Source organism: Thamnophis elegans, chromosome 1 (genome assembly GCF_009769535.1).
Source record: "Thamnophis elegans isolate rThaEle1 chromosome 1, rThaEle1.pri, whole genome shotgun sequence".
Taxonomy (NCBI): Eukaryota; Metazoa; Chordata; class Lepidosauria; order Squamata; family Colubridae; genus Thamnophis; species Thamnophis elegans.
In genome coordinates this window covers 54,758,677-54,777,160 of record NC_045541.1, presented here as the reverse complement: position 1 = coordinate 54,777,160, position 18,484 = coordinate 54,758,677, and the positions used below count along the sequence as shown (strand labels likewise).

General features: G+C 38.2%; 1 protein-coding gene across 1 annotated transcript; it reads left to right on the top strand.

Annotated features, from left to right (window-relative positions):
- Positions 1–272: 272 nt before the first annotated feature.
- Positions 273–11,307, top strand: LOC116503077 (chaperone protein DnaJ-like). Its single transcript, XM_032209239.1, has 8 exons — positions 273–334; positions 1,147–1,256; positions 2,745–2,796; positions 6,900–6,971; positions 8,342–8,412; positions 10,372–10,521; positions 10,823–10,986; positions 11,125–11,307. The coding sequence occupies exons 1-8, from the start codon at positions 273–275 to the stop codon at positions 11,305–11,307; spliced, it is 864 nt and encodes a 287-aa protein (XP_032065130.1).
- Positions 11,308–18,484: the final 7,177 nt, after the last annotated feature.

The following is an 18,484-nucleotide window of genomic DNA, read 5'->3' as shown; positions in this document are numbered from 1 at the left end:
ACATCATGGTGCAAAGTCTGTTTTGTAAATGATAGGGAAGAAACACATGTTGGAGAGATAATGGAAGTGGATTCTTAGGCATCAACTACAAATTCAGCTCAGCCATCACATCATTTGTCCATGAACAATATCTGTCCCTCCTTATCTCAAAACTATACAATGTGTGTGCCTTCTCGTTGTATTTGCAGGTTAAAAAAAAACCACACTCAATCTGGCTGCCATTATTTCTCATCTTCACCGCTAGCCCCTGTTGTGGGTTGATGGACGTCATGATGGATTATTACAAAGTTTTGGACATTCCCCAAAGTGCCTCCACGAATGATATTAAACGAGCGTAAGATAAGTCCTTCAAATCATCTTTTTCCTCACACAATCCCAGCTAACCAAACATGACATTTCTTGCTTCCTTGTGAATTTGGCTCATGGGACCAAATAACAGTAACTGGTTCCTTTTTGAAGTTTTGTTCTCGTTATTTGTCATTTATGTCTATGGCAATGATGGGAAAAAGAACATTACAGTGATAGGTTTTTTCCATGGATAATTTAGTCAGAAATCTGATCATAGTCTCACCCCTATTATTAGGAGTTATTCTCTCTCTCATGTGAATAATGAGAAGCTGTCTGGAATAATGATATAAAAAATATTATTTGTTTCCAATATATGTGGATGTTTGTATGGAGGGCTGGATCAGTACAAACCAATATATTTCATTGTCTGCCTTGGAAAAACAATATTCATTCTGGAAATTTTTGGTATGGATTCTTAAAAACAGGAAAAAATTATTACTTAGATTTACTGTCATCTAGCATTCATAGCTATTGTATGCCTCATCTCCTGATTTATGTAATTCTTAATGCAAATAGCCTGAAAACCTTTTTTTAAAATGTCTTTTACCCATTTTCCAATCTTTTTTGTGTATATTTATTCAATGCAAGCTTTTCAATGCAAAATTTCCCAATCTGCATTCTTTTTCTATTCCTGTGCTACTTGTGTCATGACAAAATTCAGTGGAAATATTCAAATTTGCTCCCAACATAATTCATGATGGAATTTTTGTATATCCTAGCTGGTTGATTGCTAACATTGTTGCAGTTCTTTAGTTGATTGGTAATTAAAACTTGTTATACTTACGTGAAACTATGCAGGTACCGGAGTAAAGTGCTCAGATGGCATCCAGATAAGAATCCGGAGAACAGAAAAGAAGCTGAGCAGAAATTCAAGGAGATTGTTGAAGCTTACAAAGTCCTTTCAGATAGTAAGAACCTTAGTTCCTCTCTGATGCCCTTCTCTTTTTGGGTCTTTGAAGAGATTCAGCAGCTCACTCTAATTTATTTTTGATCAACTAATCCAAATACAAAACATCTAGGGCAGGGGTCCCCAAAGTTGGCAACTTTAAGACTTGTGGACTTCAACTGCCAGAACTGTCTGGAGAATTTTAGGAGTTGAAGTCCTCAAGTTTGAAGACCTCTGATCTAGGGCATAGATGGTGACTGACACTGGAATGAATTTAGATGAAAATAGAAATAAAAAATAGAAATATATACCCCCCTCCAACATTACATTCATTACATCAGTGAAGACTCAATCATCCAGGCCAAAGGTGTCTAAAGGTTGAATGATGGCAACTGGACGATGATTGGCAACACATTTGTGGGATAAAACCCTGAAATTGTATAGCAAGAATTAGTACAAATCTGTAGAGATTCTCAGTCATCCAGGTCATGGTTGTCTCAAAGGTGTTTTTTCAGGAGGCAACTGACTTCCTTGTTTTCCCTTGAAGATGTTTAGCTTCTCATCCAAGAAGCTTCTTCAGCTCTGACTGGATCCTTCTTTTCCCCACCATCCTTCCATTTCCCACCATCCAGTCAGAGCTGAAGAAGCTTCTTGGATGAGAAGTGAAACGTATCATCCAAAAACAAGAAAGTCCAGTTGCCTCCTGAAAAAGCACCTTTAGAACAAGAGTTGGTACATTCCAACAACACTCTGACTCTCGGCCTAACTAATTTTGCTCTGACTGAAGTTACTTGGATGAGCAATGAAGTGTCTCAAGATTAACAAAGTTTGGTCCAGTTGCCATGATTCAGCCTTTAGACATTCCATAAATTAGTTCTCCTCCTAATTCTATATAGTGCAACTTTGATTCTGTATGATGCAACTTTGATTTCCTCTAAATGCATATGAATAGCTGACTTTCTGTTCATGTAATCAAGATGCTTCAAAGACAAAGGATCTGTTTCTTCCGTTTATATTCTGCACGTATTGTAGGCTTGTTGACCCATTTGATCTCTCTTGGTTTTCCTTTTAATGGATTAAATAAGCGAGCTTCCATCAGTGGAATATAATTCTCTTGTTTCTTTCCTTCCCTTTGTAACTCTTTGCATGGCTTCCAGATTAGCTCTGGAGGCTCGGTTGGAGGTGGAATGAGGTGGGCAGTTCCCTCAGAACAATTTTTAGTGCAGGCTGCACAGGGAAGAGAAAAAAATTGTACCGGCTCCATTCTGCCATTATTGGAAGTATGCAATTGAATTTTACTCTTACGAGGTCTTTTTTTGTGTAGCTGTCTATCTGAAACATGCATCTGCTATTACTGGTTTTATAAGCCTTCTTATATTATTTCTTTATGGCATATCATTTGAGCTATTATTTAAAGGTGGGGATCAGAAGCAATAACCTTGAAATTATTCAAACCTAGTGATATGGAGTCAGATTTAAATTCCCATAGGTTGATGTCTCTTTATTCCAGAAAATACTCGTATCCATGTGATGGAAATAGCAAAGATACTCCAAAGGAACAAGTAAGTAACCTAGAGAAAGACATAAGGGTCTTTTAAATCAACTCAATTATTTCATCAAGGGCTTGATACTTTTCATAATAATGAATATACACCATTGACTTCTTATACCTATGATATTCAGTAAGAAAATAGAGACTAGATGGTTTAAAAGACTTCGGAGCAGTGGTGAAATTCAATTTTTTTGTGCTACCAGTTCCGTGGGCATGGCGTGGTGGGCATGGCAGGGAAAGGATACTGCAAATCCCTATTCCCTCCTACTCCCGGGGAAGGATACTGTAAAATCTCCATTCCCACCCCACTCTGGGGTCAGCCAGAGGTGGTATTTGCTGGTTCTCCGAACTACTCAAAATTTCCGTTACTGGTTCTCCAGAACCTGTCAGAACCTGCTGAATTTCACCTCTGCTTCAGAGGGAACCAAAATCTGTTCCCCCCTATTTAAATGTGAACTACTATCACTTATAAAACAGCAATAAGAAAAAAAAATATGTGTGCACTCTAGCTAGGAATTTTGAAGATTACCACCTGATAGATGAGATATCAGCTTGGAGCAAGGCCTGTGTTAGAAGTGGGGGTCATCCAAATTATGGCTTAATATTTGAAATTGACAGATAAATTGATACTTTTGATTCAAAGCAGTAAAACAAGTAGTTAAGATATAATCCCAATAGTTTGTTTGCTCAATATTGGGCTCAATGTTTGTTCCTCAATATTGGCAAACATGGTAGTAGAGAATGTATAGCTGAGTTTTATTTAGTTTAATTTTTAATCTAAGCAAGAGTAGACTGGAGGGTTCCCCCCCCCACTCCACTGCTTTGCAAACATGATTATCAAAAACGAGCTATTCTGCGCAAATGGAAGGAATCAATCTCTGAGCAAAGATCTCTACTGATTGCTTTTCTTAATATCCACATAGATCATTGAAAAAGAAAATGCAACAGTTTGGATGATATTATTTCTCGTTAAAGTCATTTTTTTTCACCCAGCCCTCACTGTATACATACGTAATGGTGTCATTTTGTCTTATTTTCTCTCCTTAGAAAAAATGAGAATGAGAAACATTTATTTGATCAGGATGGCATCAAATATTCTTCACAAGACAGCGTTCTTCTTCTGGTAATATTACATGTAAACCCAATCTACCCCCCCCCTTTTCACAATTAATTTGGAATACTCAACTTTATACTTCTTTCCACAGTAAATTAGTCAGACCTTCTTTTTTAATAGCCAAATTTGAAGGATTTTGACTGAACTGGAAATGTAGTTTAACAGAAAACAAAACAGATATAATGATATAAAATAAAAATAAATATTTTCCATCATGTGTAGACAAAGTTTTATGTTGGTTTCCTGGTTGATGAATTTGGCCATTGGGCATTTAATTCTTTATTAGTAAATTTATATCATGATTCCATCTTAACTAAATAACACTGGATGGCTTATAAAACACTTAAATAAAACTCGGTGTCAAAGCCATAGGAACACCAATTAAAATAATTGAGGCTCTTCCCATAACTGTCTAATTACACAACAATAAAACATATATACAGGCTCCACTAATCTCCTGTTCCAGGGGTCTTCACGCTTGTAAGAGATGAAAGAGATGCCTAGAGCGATTCTGGAGGGCTAGTAACTCCGAATCCGACTGAACACAACTAAGAGCCTTTATTAGGACTTATTTAGTGGCGATACGGGTGGCAAAATGTGCTCATTTTTCCGGTCTTATTGCGTCCGCAGAATCTCGCCCAGCTGCCCTGTTTAGGATAACCCGCTCCCTCCTGAAAGGGAGGGACGTGGGGGAACCTTATAGGGAAGGGCTGAGGGAATTTGCTCAGTTTCTGTCGGACAACGTCACTCAGATTCGGACGGACTTGACTCCACTTGGACAGTACCAGCGGAGATGCTGAGGGAGGGTCTTGATCAGATTTCTTGGAGTGAGTTCCAGCTTGTCACTCCTGAGGAAGTGGACAAGGCCATGGAGCAATGAGTGCCTCCACCTGCTTGCTGGACCCGTGCCCCTCCTGGTTGGTCTCAACCAGCAGGGAGGTAACACGAAGCTGGCTCCAGAGGATTGCGAAACACCTCTCTGCAGGAGGGATCTTTCCAGCAACCTTTGAAGGAAGCGGTGGTAAAGACCCCTCCTTAAGAAGACTTCTCTGGACCCAGCTATCCTCAAAACTATCATCCAGTCTCCAACCTCCCTTTTTTAGGGAAGGGTGTTGAGAAGGTGGTGGCCTTCCAACTCCGATGGACCTTGGATGAAGCAGATTATCTAGATCCCTTTCAGTCTGGCTTCAGGCCTGGTTATTGCACCGAAACCACCTTGGTTCGGTCTCAAAAACTATCATCCAAGTCTCCAACCTCCCTTTTTTAGGGAAGGTTTGTTGAGAAGGTGATGGCCTTCCAACTCCGATGGACCTTGGATGAAGGAGATTATCTAGATCCCTTCAGTCTGGTTTCAGGCCTGGTTATTGCAACCGAAACAGCCTTGGTCGTGCTGACCAATGATCTCTGGCGGGCCAGGGATAGAGGACATTCCTCTATCCTGGTGCTCCTTGACCTCTCAGCGGCCTTCGATACCATCGACCATGGTATCCTTCTGCGACGGCTAGGAGAGGTGGGAGTGGGAGGCACCATGTACGGAGGTTCTCCTCTTACCTCTCAGGCAGGTCACAGTCGGTGTTTGTTGGAGGACAGAGGTCGACCCCTAGGCCCCTTAAATATGGGGTGCCACAGGGCTCGGTCTTGTCCTCCCTCCTATTTAATATCTACATGAAGCCGCTGGGTGAGATCATTCACTGGCACGGGATTAAATACCATCAATATGTGGATGATACCCAGTGTATCTCTCCGCCACGTGCCAACTCAGTGTAGCAGTGGAAGTGATGTGCCAGTGCTGGAAGCTGTCAAGGCCTGGATGGGAGGTGAACAAGCTTGCACTTGGATGTGTGCCCCCCCAAGGATAGTCCAGATACTCCATCTTTAAGCCTGGGGGTGAAACTTTACACCCCTCAGAGAGGGTCCACAACTTGGGTGTCCTCCTGGACCCGCAGCTGACACTAGAACATCATTTGTCCAGCTGTGACCAGGGGGACTTTTGCCCAGGTTCGCCTGGTGCACCAGTTGCAGCCTACCTGGACCGGGAGGCATTCAAATGGTCACCCATGCTCTCGTCACCTCAAGACTTGAGTACTGTAACACGCTCTACATGGCGCTGCCCCTGAAAAGTGTTCGGAGACTACAACTGGTCCAGAATGCAGCCACGCAAGCGATATTGGATGTAGCGAGATACACCCATGTTACACCTATCCTCCGCAAGCTGCACTGGCTCCCTATCGGTCTCCGAACGTACTTCAAGGTGATGGTTATCACTTTTAAAGCCCTACATGGCCTAGGACCCAGATATCTACGAGACCGCTTCTGCCACATACCTCCCAGCGGCCGATAAGATCACACAGGATGGGCCTTCTCCACGTGCCATCGACCAGACAATGTCGTCTGGCAGTTCCTCGGGGGAGGGCCTTCTCTGTAGCTGCCCCGGCCCTATGGAACAATCTACCCCCAGAGATCCGGGACCCTTCCCCTTTCTTGGCCTTCTGAAAGGCCACTAAAACCTGGCTATTCCGGCAGGCCTGGGCTGTTGACCTCATGAATGAGGTCCAGCCCCGCCTAGATTGAGTGCATGATGTGTTTTTTTTAAACCTGCTTTTCTTCTCTTTTTTTAAAATTTTTTTATTCTTATAGAGATTATTTCTGTAAACTGCCCGGAGTCCTTCGGGATTGGGCGGCATATAAATTCATTAAATTTGAATTTGAATTTATATGATGAGATACCATGGCAACAGAAATAAAATGGAGGGAATCAGATTATTTTACTGGGCCACCAGAAGGAAAGCAGAATGGAAAATAATTCTAATCTTCATTTATTTAATGGTGGGAGAAAATAGACAAAACAAATAGAGAAGTCTGCAGGACAAAGAATTTGTGAAGATGTTTGGACCTTGATGGTAATAGCATTGTTTAAAGAGAAAAGCAAATGCATTTAGAAATTATTCATCATACAAATATGCCCTCTCTGTTTCAGATTTTTCTGTATCATTCTTCAGTGCTCCTAAAAGATTCCATCACTTTTCTATCATGACCGCTGTCATCAATGGCAAAAAGATCACAACCAAAAGGTAAGATGCCAAAAGTAGATGCCTTTCTATGATTCCTTCACCTGATACTTAGATCTCTCTGTACAGAAATGTTAATGTCTTATTCCTGTCTGAAAAACTTTATACACCAACAGTCTAATACAAAATTAGGACTGATGGAGAAGATCTGCATTTCCTTCGACCAGTTATCATTCATTTTGATAAAAAGAGAACTAAGAAACGTTTCAACGGGGAACAAAATTTTGGATAATTTTTTCTCCTTAGATATCAATGATTTTAATTAACAGCCTTGCCAAGAGAATAATATGTGGGTGAAGGTATTGCCTTTTATTGTACAGTTAGCATTTCAGTTATCGATAGCTCCATTGGTTTCCCATGTTTCAAGGGAAGCCCAAGGGAGGACTTCATGGAGACTCCCAAACTGGGCATTTTTCAGTTGTGATGCCACTGCTTCTTCGAGAAATATGTAGAAATGTCTGCCCCATTTCTCCACTTGAAAGCTGGGTAAGAATTTGTGTCCAAAACTACTTCCCCCCTGATATACATCTTGATAGTAGTCAAATAACAGATATTGTCTTCTACACATTGTGAAATGTGAAAAGTGGTGCTATATCGATAAGCACTTTTATTTTCTTTTGTCATTTTAATAGTTATATTAATTCACTGTACATCTAGCTTCTCTCTTTTTCCTTGTAGAATGGGGGCAAAAAAGTTAGAGTTGTGAAGTCTGAGAATTTGATTTTAAAATATTGAGAGGGAATATTATTGATATATTTGAGACAACAAATATGGGTTAGCAACATTACTTCTCAGTCACACTTATGCCAAAACAATTTAATACTTTTTAAAAAATGCAGGATTAGATTTTTAGGAAAGCACCCACTTGCAGAAAAGTTTTAACATTACAATTCTAATGGGGATTTTTTGAAGGATCATTATCTTCTTCCCAAATAAACTGGAACTTAAAAGAAATTCTTGAAGTGTGGATGTTCAAATCTTTCCTGAGGAGAATTCTTGTATATAGTTAAATTGTTGCTATATAGACATACCAGGAGCTCACATTCTGGAGGAAAATTGATTTTAAGTAAAGGTTTCTTTGAGTTAAATTCAACCATTGTTGACATTTGGATGTATCCTATAACCCTTATATTCTTTGCTAGTTTCCCATCAAAGTATACTAACAGGTCTGCCCCTGCCTGCCTTCTCAAAATCAGCCAAGATCTGTTAGATCAGTGATTCCTAGTAAACAGTTAATAACTCAGACTGTCAAACTGCATAACAAACAAGACCTATTAAGTTACTTTGAAGTATAAGCAAGAAATTATAAGTGCCTTTCCTAGAGCATTATATAAGAATATAATGAAGTAACTGACTAATACCTCTCCTTTCAGGCATCTTGAGAATGAAAGCAAGTACTTGGAAGTTGAAGAAAATGGGAAGACAGTATCTATCCATGTTAATGGTAATTTTGAATGGATCAGATGACACTTTCTTCTTTCCCCTGTGAAATATTGTTTTTAGAGTTCATGAGAATTCTTGAAGGCACCTGATTTTTCAAGAAAGCACTTTGTGTGCCTTAATAAAAATTGTGACCTCAAGACATTTCTGTCTCAGGGAGGGCAGAGAGGTAGGCAGGCAGATAACAAACAAATGTCAGCCATCTCTTCCTATAGAATTCAAGATGAATTGGAGGAACTTAGCTTTCTTTTTTCTGCATTGTAGGCCTGAAGGGATCCAAACAGCCAACAACTAAAATAGGTGAATAGAATTCTCCCCAAAGAAAGTAAAATCCAGAGGGAAAAACACTAGAAATGAAAAAAGAACCAATTTGCACTGGGTTTTATACTCTAAATGTATCCTATTGCAACATTACGCTGTATTTCCAATTTGTCTGCGACAGCAGAAATCAAGAAAGAAGGTTAATCAAAGGCACTGTTTATAATGAAATGAACTGCTTTCTGCAATACAAGCAAAAGTAATTGGTTAAATATTATTATACCACTTTCAATGAAAGGCATTAATTCTTATTATCTGTCCTACAGCTCTTTTAATGGTCTGTCTGTTAGGTTTTGTTTTGGAGCATTGTACAAATCCAGTTAATGTGGCTTGTGTACCATAAATTATGGCTTAGTAAATTGTGGACATTTAGCAAATTGTAATTTATTAAACGAACTATGGTTAAATATGGTCTCAAGGGTCCAGGGCTGGACCTGAGTAGTACTGAAGCAACCACGCTTAGGAACTGTTAAGCCAACAGAACTTTTATTCAGTCCGAAACTTGGTACTCAATGAGTTCGATGCAAAGTCTGTTGTAAAGTCTGTTGTATACCCTGTAGTGTTAGCCAAACTAACCATTAAGAGTTTTCTTTTTCTCTTACTGAATTTTAGCTATATGCATCCATATTTCATCTATATGGAATAGATTCTAGAAGTTATAAGACTATAATATAAATGATTCAACATTGATTTTGGGGGAAATTCTCTTCATTTGAGTAGCATTACTACCCTCTTGTATGTGTGGTTTGATTCAGCAACTGACATTAGTAGCTTACTGGGTATTTTGACAACCATTGACCAACCATTGGCTGAACAGCTGCTAGTTATTTATATCTTATAAAATATGTTAAATTTTGATGTTAACATAATAGGAGTTTTGCTGCAAATTATTTATGCCAGCTGTTATAAACACAGACTGTTATGCCTACATACTGATGGACAGTAAATTCTACTAAGTAGAAATTATTATTTTAAGAGATGTAATTGTAACCTAAGGGAACCTGATTATGAATATACATACTTGCTCCAGAGTGTTGTCATGTGTGAGGGAATAAATAAGAACATAATAGAACTAGATCAAGATATTTGGCTTGGTTGTCCAATATACAAGACATGATTCATTTGCTTACCATTTACAGATGCTAATTTGATTCCCCAGGAGAATAACTTCTCAGTACTAGAGTATGAGAGCATCTTCCACAGCATCTGATCATTCTCTCTTTCTGGGGAAAAGGGGCCAATCATGTGCACATACTATTAGCTCTTTGAATGCTAATATGTTCTGCAAGTAGTGTTCCGAGTGATATTGGCTTGTCACCAACTGTTAGTCAAGGCTACCTTACAAGTCTGTAGGGAGGATAAAGACCAGACATGCCACTTAGAGCTCCTCAAAGCAGGAAGAACAAATTATAAAACAAAATACAAACAGAATGGATCATTTTATGATTTTCAAATTACCTTTTTCCTGATGTTTCCAGCAGAAAGCGTAAATAAAATAAGCTAGACATTCATTTTTTCCTCTCAATCAGTGACTAGAAAGTTTAAAAAAATCTTCTATCCACAAATACTGAGTCATGAATTAAGGACGAGGTCTTAATCATACACCTATTTCTATAGCTGAGTAATTGAATTCTGCTTCTTGCAGGGATTCCAGTTTATGACAGAGAATTTAATGGATCAGTAGGAAGCTTGGCTTCGGATTGCAGGCTGGACAAGGGACGCTATCGTCCACACAGGCGACGTTTCTGGACTTATGAAAAACGGCAGTGGGCCGATGAATGGCGGCAGTGGGCAAGTAAATGGCGGGACTGGGCTGAAGAGTGCCGTGATTGGGCTGAAGGAAAGAACAAGGCAAAAATCAGGATAATACTGAGCATCACCAGGCAAATGCAACAGAACATCCAAAAGCTAGTCAAGAGCATTTCAAGTCAGACAAGAATTGTCCTAGGCCCGGAGGAAACCTTCATGGATTTCCCATGCCAGGGGAGGGGAAATGTGATTCAAAGAAGGCCATAGCAAAACAAATAAACGGTTGCCTCAATCAGAAGAGGAACACTTCAAGCCAGATACAGGATACTTTGTTTTTCCAAAACCAGGTGAGAAAAATCCTCAGATGGATGAAGGGCGTCCTAAGTCAAGCAAGAGGCAACCCAAAGCAGAGGAAGGGAACATTGTGCGAAATGTTGATATTGCAAAGTCAGGGGATGGACCTGCAAATCAGGATGAGGGACATCACAGAACAAAATATGGGAAAGCCAAGGTCAGAAGATGGTCAGGCTAGGCCAGGGAAGGGCATCTTGGATTACAGAAGTCAGACCAGGAATGTCCTAGTCCTAAAAATTCAGATCCCAAGGGCAATGCCCCTCCTAGGAAACACATTTCTGAATGCAATTCTCAGGCTGAGACAGGTGAACCCCACTCTGAGAAACAAGAGCCACAGTCTGAAGGTAACAAGAGCCATGCTGTGAACCTTGAAAAGAAAAATCTAAAGGATGACAAATTGGAAGTGGAAGTCCAGAAAGATGGGATTCCATTAGAGTCTGAATCAGAGAAGAGAATCAAACTAATATTCAAGAGATAAAGTATTCTCTTGATCCCAACAGGCTTGTGAAGGACAAATGTATGGCTATAGTGCCACAAGGTTGTCCATGAAAAGGAAAGAGCTCCAAATTCAGACAAGAAAACTATATGTCAAAAGAAACAAGCCTCAGGCTAGGACCAAAATATCCTACAGCTTTAGGAGGAACAAATCTCAGGGAGGAAAACAAAGGATTCCTGATGGGTATAATAGAAGAGAGTTGGATGGAAGATTCTACTTTAATGAACACATAGAGACAATTCCGGTTGGAAAGAAGTCACCTGCAGCTAATAGATATCTTTTCACAAGTAGAAAGAAAGCCCCCTTACCACCCCTCCCAAAAGGTGAAACTCCTTCCCAGGCAAAAAAGAGGCTGCCAAGAAGAAGGGCATATCCATTATCTGAATGCAGAGTGAAAAGCTCCATTCTACCTCTGAAGCCAGACAGCCTTCGAGCACACATGGCCAACAGCAAAGGAAGATGACGAAATTGCATTGGGTCTGTGGACATCTTCCAAGTATTCAGGGTCGGAAGTTTGGAACGAATCAGTTCCCAATTATGAGTCGTTGACCATTTGATGGATGCAATCAAGCTAGCACTGAACAAGGGCGATTTCTATGGCTCACAACTTGTGAATATCCAGTTTTCTGCATTCCTACCAGGTGATGCAGAATACTACATTGTTGGGCTTCAACAGAAGGGAGAGTTCTGAGAGTTCATGGTCAGTGAAGGAGGTATTTTTCCCCCAATAAGGAATTTAACATACTTCTTATTGTTCTCTAATATGTGTATGATATTGGATGAGATACAGGAATTACTCTGGATATATTTATTCAGACCAAATTTGCTCTAGATTTCTGCATTCAGTCTTTTGTATCAACATTCCAAAATCAAAATATATTTTGACTTCTTATGCTTTTGTTCAGTTTACATTGCCTGATGTATCCCTAAGCAAAATACCTGTTTGTATGTTTTAGAGGAGAAAGACAGGAATTTACATGCTATGCCTATCTGAAGCTTCAGTGCAACTGTAATTCAAATTTAATCTTTGGACCAAATCCTTGGATATATCAAATTGAGTCAGAGGTGTTCAAATAAAAAACAAATGGACTTTGATCCAATTGTAAATTTGAGTCAACTTGGTTTTGAATCAACTTACATATTTGAAGTGTACTGGGCATTGGTTGATTTAGATATTACTAATAAGGTGACCATAAATTATGTTTTTCTAACAATGGATTGAATACATAGTATATCCTGAATGTATCCCACTAGATCTATTGAGATTGACTCATGTCATTACCACATAGCTTTCCAGTAGAAGCCACAATGATGTCATAAGCATGACTACTATATCACTTAATAACTCAGGTTATGTTGTTTACATCTGTTTGCATATGTTGTTATGTTGATCTTGATGACATGGCATAGATGATGTCATAGCATAGATGATGTATAGTATGCACAATGATGTCATGGTGTGCATGACGTCTTGCTCCCCTTTAGATACACATGAATCGTTATGAAGCCTAATTATGAAATACAGTATATGTCCTCATTGCATAACCAATGCAGTTTATCTGCAACTCAGCTAGATATCATTAAAATATAGAATATCTATGTATTCTACACTTAAAAAGTTAGGAAGATTTTTTTTTTGCTTGAGAATGCCTTATTAAATCATATCTTGGCTAAAATTTAGCAGTGCTTCATAAATATATTGTTTTTCAGGCTGAATTAAGTTCCTAAGCTATCAGTTGCAATCCCCAGAATAACTAATACAATAAGATCAATAGAATATTTCATTTCAAATGAGTTTGATGCATTGGATATATCATCCATTTTCCTGGCAATTACATGGAAGGTTCTTTTTGCCTTTTATCTCTGTCATTTAAAAACCTGCTATTTGGTAATGATTTCTACTCAAATACTAATCAGGTCAAACCTTGCTAAAAATAAATAAATTAGATAAGATGATGTAGATGCTGGCATTTGGCCAATATCAGTATTAAGATAAATGTGGTAGTATGTAAGAACAACCATGTCTTTCAATGATCATACATAAAAGGCTTTTTGAAATGTGAGCCAGTTAAATTTAAGAGCTTTTATTTGCTAAGTAATTTTTTGCTATGCAAATGCCTCATGATTTGTAGCAGCGTTTCTCATTTCTGCTTTAATGCTCTATATCACCATCACATGATTACATAAAAACATTATAAATGAGATGCAGCAAACCAGTTTAAAAATGTAATGCTTGTCAGCAGTCTTGCTTGCTATATATTATGCCTTGAACTTTTATGTGAAATTCACATTTCCTTTGGAGCAAGCAATGTTATCCAAAAAACAACAAGGAAGAGGGAGCAAAAAAAAGCTACAAGACAAGAGAAAAGGAAATATAGATAAATCTTATTTACACAAACACAATTTCTCTATACTTCTCCATATAGCAATAGCAATAGCAGTAGACTTATATACCGCTTCATAGGGCTTTCAGCCCTCTCTAAGCGGTTTACAGAGAGTCAGCATATTGCCCCCAACAATCTGGGTCCTCATTTTACCCACCTCGGAAGGATGGAAGGCTGAGTCAACCCTGAGCAGGTGAGATTTGAACCGCTGAACTGCTGATCTAGCAGTAGCCTGCAATGCTGCATTTAACCACTGCGCCACCTTGGCTCTTGAATATCTTGACTACACATTATCCATATTTCTATCATATCTACAAAGGGTTTTTTATTCTTAAACTTCTCACTTCTTACTTTTTAAGAATCTCATTAACTCCATCGAACCATGACTTTCTTAGTCCTCCCCTTTCTCTCAACCCATTTACTTTTCCTTTATATATTTGTTCTGTAATTTGATTCTCCTACTTTCTATTTGCCAAAACTCCTCAACATTTTTCTATACTGATCCCTCAATTTTTGTTCAATCCCAATTCAATGAGTACCCATTCATTCTTGATTCTGTTTCTTCTAGTTTTAACACCTACTGCATTCAGCTTACTGTTTTTCATGAGAAATAGTTTTAACTTCCATATAACAAAGAAGGCAATGGTATAATAAAATATTGCTTATAAAATATATAAACTTTTCTGTATAAATGATGAACACATTATTGCCAAAATATATAAACATTTACTGAAATTTGAAATAGAAGAACAAAAGAATGTATGATTAAATGGACTAAAAAGTTGGTTACAATATACAAATTGAACAATGGGAAGATATGGGGTTGAAAGGATTGAAATTTTCTTTTATAACATTATAGAGACATTTTATAAAATGATGTATCAGTGATATATGTCTTGATTCTATTACATTTATTTATTATTTATTGTTTTTTTATTTATGCTTTTGAGTCATTGTTGACTCCCTCCAATTTTCTTAATAAAGTTTTTCAGAAGTGATTTGCCATTACCTGCTTCCTAGGGCTGATGGGGAATGTCCGGCCCATGGCCACTCAGATAGCTCTTTGTGCATGAGACAGGACTAGAACTCATTGTATCCCAGTTCTAGACTAGTACCTTAATCACTACACTAAACTGGTGTAATTTAGTAGCTGGCAGAAATAAGAAAGGAGGGCAGAGGAGAAAGTTTGCAGAATGAGTTAGATCAGATACTAATAATTGAAAATGTTAGTTAGAATTATAACAGACTCAGAGGTATTTTTCAGCCTTAACATTATGCTGTCTGCTTTAGGAATCTCCCTGAATAACTCTGTTGCACTGCATATTTATACATAATTATTTATATTGAATATTTAAAATTAAATACAATATACATATAATGTACTGGACTACAATGTGCTTTATCTTTCACACACACACACAATCCTCAGGAAAAGAGGCAATTCCTGAAATTTCATACTCAGAAGAATACAGAATGAGCTTCACTTTGTATCTTACAGTGGAGGTTAACTGTCCTTATCTAAGTGCTATTGTACTATCAGGAGGAGGAGGAGAGAGGGAAGTGGAGAAAAAAGAATCTTAAAAGAATACCAAGATCCTAGCACTAGTCAATCTCATGAGAATTTCACAGCAATTTTGAGACATTTTTGAGGAATATACTAATATTCCACTTCTTTCATGATATAGGCATTATTTCACATCATCTATCTGATATCACGTAGACTTGTCATCTACTTGACATCATTATTGAGTAATAGTTTTATATGTAATTTATTCCTTAATTTTAAGCAAGTGTGGTTATTCCAAGGTTCTTCCTGTTGCATTGTATTATGCTACATTGAATGTGAAAAGCCGATTTGGGGACCATTATTTCTATTTTCTTCTAATATCTTATTTAGTTTAGGGGTAGAATAGAATAGAACAGAACAGAACAGAATAGAATAACAAAGTTGGAAGGACCATTGGGGTTTTCTAGTCCACCCCCCTGCCTAGGCAGGAAACCCTACACCATTTCAGACTAATGGTTATCCAATCTCTTCTTAAAAACTTCCAGTGTTGGAGCATTCACAGCTTCTGGAGGCAAGTTGATCCACTGATTAATTTCTCTTCAGTTCAAAGTTGCTTTTCTCCTTGATTAGTTTCCACCAATTGCTTTTCCCCTCAGGTGCTTTGGAGAATAGTTTGATTCCCTCTTCTTTGTGGCAACCCCTGAGATATTGGAACATTACTATCATGTCTCCCCTAGTCCTTCTTTCATTAACACTGGACATACCCAGTTCTTGCAACCATTCTTCATATGTTTATCTTTAATGATTTGTTTATTCGTTCGTTATTAAGACATCACTTTTTAAAGGTCTTAATATAATAATCAATATTATTATTGCCACAGAGAAGGCCCTCGGGGGAGGCTGCTCCGGCCCTCTGGAACGATCTCCCCGTGGAGATTCGGACCCTCACCACCCTTCAGGCTTTCCGCAAAGCTATCAAGACCTGGCTGTTCCGGCAGGCCTGAGGCTGATGAGTTCCCAGTCCCACTTGAATTGTTGTGACTGTTGCGTTGTTTTTAAGCTGTTTTTTGTCTTTGTCTTTGTCGGTTTTTTGTATTTCCCCCCTCCCCACCTTGTTTGTTAGCCGCCCTGAGTCCCTCGGGAATAGGGCAGCATACAAGTGTAATAAACATTGAACATTGAACCACAAACCTATCTGGCTTATTAAGTGGATGGTTGAGCAGGGGATTATTAAATGGACAAAACTCACATTCCAGATGAAGCTATACATTTGCTTTTACCTGTCACAAATCAGTTAATGATAATTTATTTGTTTTTTGTGGGTTTCTCCCCCTCCTTCTAGCATGGAAAGTATAAGAAATTTGCCCTTGCTGTTCTTCTGATGTTATTACATTTTATTATATGGAGTAAATAAATATTAATGCAGGCACATTATTAAAACTTATTATGTAGAGTAAATAACTTTTTAAATGTGAGTAAATAAGTCTTAATATAGATGCTTTTAGATATCTTCAGAGTCCTCTTTTCCTTTTTTTTTCCAAAATGCAAACAGGACAAAAGAATTGATATCTTAGTACAGAGAATAAATTTTGTTTGAGTTTCTAAATACAAGTGCTCCAGGAAAGAAATGGCGAACCAAAGAGGATTTTCATAAGCGGAGCTGATGAAAAGGGTGGAATAAAGAGCTAGTGAGTCAACTGGCTCTTCATAATTCCTCTCCAGACAAAGAAAAGTATTAAAATGGCCCATAAATGTTACAGACTGTTGCTCCTCGTGAGGCAACCATAAGACAGAGTCTCTGGAGGATTTAGAACTCTGAAGATGAGGACGTACCCGTAGTTATCTTGGCCAAATTGCACTTGGGACCTTTAAGGTCATTGGGCTTGCATATTTTGAAAGTAGTTACAGTTTCAAAAATTGCTTGTTTTCAGCTACAGGGATTTTTGGATCAACATAAAATTGGGTGAATTTGAATCCTTAGTGACTTGGATAATTTTCTCATATTCTCCATTTTATCTAGCAACTTCATCAAAAAGGATCTGATCACAATAGGGGAAATAATATAAGGTAAGCCGTATCGATTGATAATTGCTCTTAGAAAGAACAGGAAGCTCCTGTTCGTATTGTATTGTGTAAATGTGGTGTACGCCTAAGTTTTGTGTGTGTGTATTTTACATGTTTGTTAATAAAAACAAAAAACAAAAAAGGGTCTGATCATTCAGCCTAATATAGCACAACCAACACAAGCTGTGCAAAGGATAACAGTAACCTACATCAAAAGCAAGCTATTACAACCACAAGGCATCACCATAGCATACAAATCAATTAAAACCCTCCAAAACATCCTAAGTAAACTAAAAGACCCAGCAGCTCCAGAAGAAAAAACAGGAGCCCTCTACAACATGCAGTGTAAAACTGCAGCAGCCATTGTGTAGAACAAATAGGCAGAAGACCAACAGAACACATAGATGAACACCAACTAGCAGTCAGAAGATATGATGAAAACTAATTTCACAACACATGGACAGACTCAACCATAGTTTCAATTGGGAAACTCTGACCAGCCTAGATCAAGTCATGTCCAAAAATGTTGAAGAATTCCTGGAAGCCTGGCACTCTGACAAATCGTATCAACAGGCATATAGCATAAACAACTTCTATATACTATTCAAAAGAAACAATATCATAACACATCTTACCAGAAATCAACACCATGATGAGCAGAGATTAGCACCAAGAACAACATTAGACTAACAATGAAAAAGCAAAGTAATACCCCAATCAAGGAAGTGACAAACAAGCTAACAGTAAACAACCCAACCAAAGAATCTCCAAGATCACTCCCAACCACTCAGAGAGGGCAAGACACTAGAATATAAAATGAGAGGAAATTTCACTCCCTTCTAGCACTGATAATGTTACTTAGCTTGGGTAATGAAACATCTATAAGAAAGCAACCAAGCTCAGACAGCAGCAAGGACTCCTCAATTCTATGATAATACATAAATGTAATTAGCAACAAATTAAAATTATGCAATGTTATGGTAGTTTCACAAATGTATGATCCCCCCCGCAATTATCTAGTCACTGGGATACTATGAAGCTATTTTAATAGTCTTACTATGTTTGGGAAGTATTTTGGGCGAGGACATTCAACAGGAAAAGAATTAACTTTCCCTTCTCCTAGAACTTTCGCTGGAAATGTTCCACTGTTAAGTGGGGGATATTTAAAACATTCCGATTGGAGTCTAGAGAAGGAGAAAAGTAC

Bases quoted from the DNA above. Each gene is read 5' to 3' on its own strand.
- LOC116503077 (XM_032209239.1), top strand. From the start codon at position 273: ATGGATTATTACAAAGTTTTGGACATTCCCCAAAGTGCCTCCACGAAT. The intron at 1,257-2,744 runs GTAAGAACCTTA...TCTTTATTCCAG, and splicing joins TTACAAAGTCCTTTCAGATA to AAAATACTCGTATCCATGTG. The intron at 6,972-8,341 runs GTAAGATGCCAA...CTCTCCTTTCAG, and splicing joins AAAAAGATCACAACCAAAAG to GCATCTTGAGAATGAAAGCA.